The sequence below is a fragment of the Poecilia reticulata genome, linkage group LG11, assembly GCF_000633615.1.
Source record: "Poecilia reticulata strain Guanapo linkage group LG11, Guppy_female_1.0+MT, whole genome shotgun sequence".
NCBI lineage: Eukaryota > Metazoa > Chordata > Actinopteri > Cyprinodontiformes > Poeciliidae > Poecilia > Poecilia reticulata.
In genome coordinates, this window is record NC_024341.1 from 7,714,089 (window position 1) to 7,717,338 (window position 3,250).

General features: G+C 38.5%; 2 protein-coding genes across 6 annotated transcripts in view; both read right to left on the reverse strand.

Moving 5' to 3' along the window:
* The window catches only part of dlgap3 (discs, large (Drosophila) homolog-associated protein 3), a 908,365-nt gene that overhangs the window by 627,687 nt on the left and 277,428 nt on the right, over window positions 1-3,250 (reverse strand). The window lies entirely within an intron of this gene.
* Window positions 1-3,250, reverse strand: part of ilf2 (interleukin enhancer binding factor 2) — a 31,333-nt gene that overhangs the window by 11,010 nt on the left and 17,073 nt on the right. The window contains exons 12-13 of the mRNA XM_008421582.2: window positions 2,323-2,437; window positions 2,026-2,116 (exon numbers count right to left, since the gene is read on the reverse strand). Coding sequence (XP_008419804.1) covers window positions 2,026-2,116; window positions 2,323-2,437 — 206 coding nt within the window. The remainder of the gene's footprint in view (window positions 1-2,025; window positions 2,117-2,322; window positions 2,438-3,250) is intronic.

Genomic DNA, 3,250 nt, shown 5'->3' on the forward strand with positions numbered 1-3,250 from the left:
GACAGGCGGATTGGGGCAGCGTCTGCCATGAAGCGGGCATTGTACCGGTACGTCGTGGTGAAGAGAGAGCTGAGCCAAAAAGCAAAGCTCTCGATTTACCGGTTGATCTACGTTCCCACCCTCATCTATGGTCATGAGCTTTGGGTCATGACCGAAAGAACGAGATCACGGGTACAAGCGGCCGAAACGGGTTTCCTCTGCAGGGTGGCTAGGCTCTCCCTTAGAGATAGGGTGAGAAGCTCGGTCATCCGGGAGGGAGAGCTGGAAGAAGTCGCTGGGGAGAGGGAAGTCTGGGCCTCCCTTCTGAAGCTGCTGCCCCCGCGACCCGACCCCGGATAAGCGGAAGAAAATGGATGGATGGATGGATGGATGGATGGATGGATGGATGGATGAAATCAGATCAAACTAGAGCTAAACGCTGCTTTCTCGGCGGACATTGGAATATCCAACTAACAACTAATGTCACTGCAGTTGGTAACACATTAAAATCACCGGGATAGAGTTTGTTTTAGTTTATGGCCTGTAGGGTGTGCTGTGTTCGCGCAGGGGTTAAGCACTACCCACATATGGAGGCCTTAGTCCTCAACGCAGCCGTCACAGATTCGATTCCCGACCTTGGCGACCTTTGCTGCATGTCATTCCCCATCTCTCATTGCCCGCTTTCCTGTCAATTAACTATCAAATAAAGGCCACTAGAGCCAATAAAATCTTTTTAAAAAGTCTGTGGCCTGTAAAGAATGCACCGAGCGAGCTGAACGCCCAACAACGTCTCACGCAGCGACATTGGTTCCAAAGCTCTATTGGCCAATAGTAGAGGAGCTGGACAGCTCTCCTCATTAACATATTGATGCAGCAGAAATACAGAAAACGAAAAAAGACCAAGCGGAAATACAGCAAGCAGAAAAGGGAGAAGCAAAAAAAGACTAAGCAAAATATCTATTTTTCTTGACAGAAACGCATGTTTAGGGGAAATGAAAAAGAAAATATATATATATATATATTACGTGACGGAACTCATGTGTAAGGAAAAGGAAAAACTAAATATAAATTTATGCTTCTATTTCTTCTCACAATATATATTTATTATTTTATTTATACATTTATTCTTTCATTTATACATGTATTCTTTTATTTATACATTTATTCTTTTATTTATTATTATGTCAGTTTTGGTCCTCCATAGAAATAAGCAGTTGTAAGAAAAGTAACTGAAAAATACAACAGATTTTCACAAAAGACCAAAACTCATCCTGAACCTAGGGCAATATCACTATATGGCCCACTATTTGGAACCAGCTTTTGATTTCCTGTTCTGCAGATGTGGAAAGGTGGATGGTGATGCTAAAATGATTTGAGAAGGAGGAAAACAACAGGGAAGCTTTGTAGATGTACACTGAAGGATGCGGTGTACATCTACATAAAAAAACATCAAAAAATCAAAAGCAGCAGGTTTGGTGTAATAAGAGATGGATGCTGAGATGGGGGAGATTATCTGTTGAGAACTGTAAAGACAGAAGTTGACAAAAGACATGAGGAATTAAACATTTCCCAGATATTCATTATGTATGTTTTCTTTTTTGATGGATATCTATAAAAGTTCTTCTTTAATTAATAGTCTGAAACCAATATGTTCTAATTTTCTTTATGAAATTCACAAGCATAAAAAAAAGTAAAATTTTACTTTTGAGTAACATTTTATTTTGGCAACTTCCCTTGTATTTTACTCAAGTGCTTTATTTTGGTATTCTTTCCACCTCTGGAGCTATCTCAACATTCTGTGCAGCTTTTAAAGATGTTATGAAACTATTTACTTCAAAATATTAGCAAGCATTGAACAGACCAGTAAGGCCGTAGTAAAAGTTTCATATCCTTACAGCACATCTGCACAAAATATGTTCTGGTGTACCTACGGGTAATTCTAAATAAATAGTAACATTCCAACTGAAAAATAATAACTAATGGTCTGTTTTAAATCGGAAATCCTTCTTATTTCCAGGAGGCAGCAAAGAAAAGCCATTTTCTTACAGCTGGCATCTCCCTCCATGCCAAGGATCTTTCTGTAACCTCCATGAGAAAGCACCCTTACTAATGTCTGGGCAGTGAAACACACCATGTCCTAAAGAAAAACAAAAGAAACATCAGGTTGTCATGTTTCAGTTCTTACTTCTGTTCAGCTGCTTTGTGTCTACAACCGCTCTCGCGGCAAGTTTATTTTTTCTGTTTGCAAGATATTTATCTGAATCCTATATTAAGAGAAAATTAATAATAATAAATATTGACCAACACCATTGATGTCCTGCTACTGCAGAGCCAAGCATTTACCTGCTGTTCCAGAGTCATGACTGTATGCACCCTAAAGTTTCCACTTTCACAGGGGTCAGTAATTCCCACAGAGCCAGGAAGAAAGAGACCAGCAGCCAACATCTGAAGGCAACGCCTAAACAAATTCAAAACAATGTTTCTATTTAGACAGATTAGTGTGCGCAGATTTTGAGAAGCATACACATTTTTGTTACAAAGTATGTCAGTACTGTCAACAAATCCACATAGGGGGCAGTAGATTCTAATTTCAAAGTATGCACAGTATGCAGTGCTCATGAAGTGCATTGATAAGTGTGTCATAGAAGGGGGAAAGTGCTTTAGCAACTAGTAATCAGCAAGATCCTCTATACTGAGATTTGCACTGTTCCTCTTGTAGACCCAGCGGTAAAAGTATGAAAACGTTCTGATGTAAAGGCAAACAAATATCTCAAAACAAAACTAAGATTGGATACCTTATTTGCTTGCCAACATTTTAAATTGAATAACCTGAGACAAAACTATTGACAGTTGTGTATAATTAAATATCACACATTGCTCCACATATTGGCGTCCTGTCAAAGAAAGAATACAATTGCACGGTACAAAGGCTAACTAATCAGCAGCTTTATTAAGGGCTGTAATGATTCCTCGAATGATTCAAGCACCGCAATTATTAAAATTCCTCAAGTCAAGTCAAAGTTTATTTATATAGCACATTTACAACAGCCTCAGCTGACCAAAGTGAATCACAACATACATCACAGGTAGACAAATAAAAAATAAAATTAAGTTAGGGTTGTTAAAATAATAACACAAATATAAAGTTGGCAAAAGCACCAAAAGCTAATAGTATAAATAAAAGCTGCAGCAATTTTCTTCCATCATCGAGGAAAGTTTTGTTAAATTGTTTTATTATTTAGCACACCGTGTTTCGGTCCGGTGATTATTT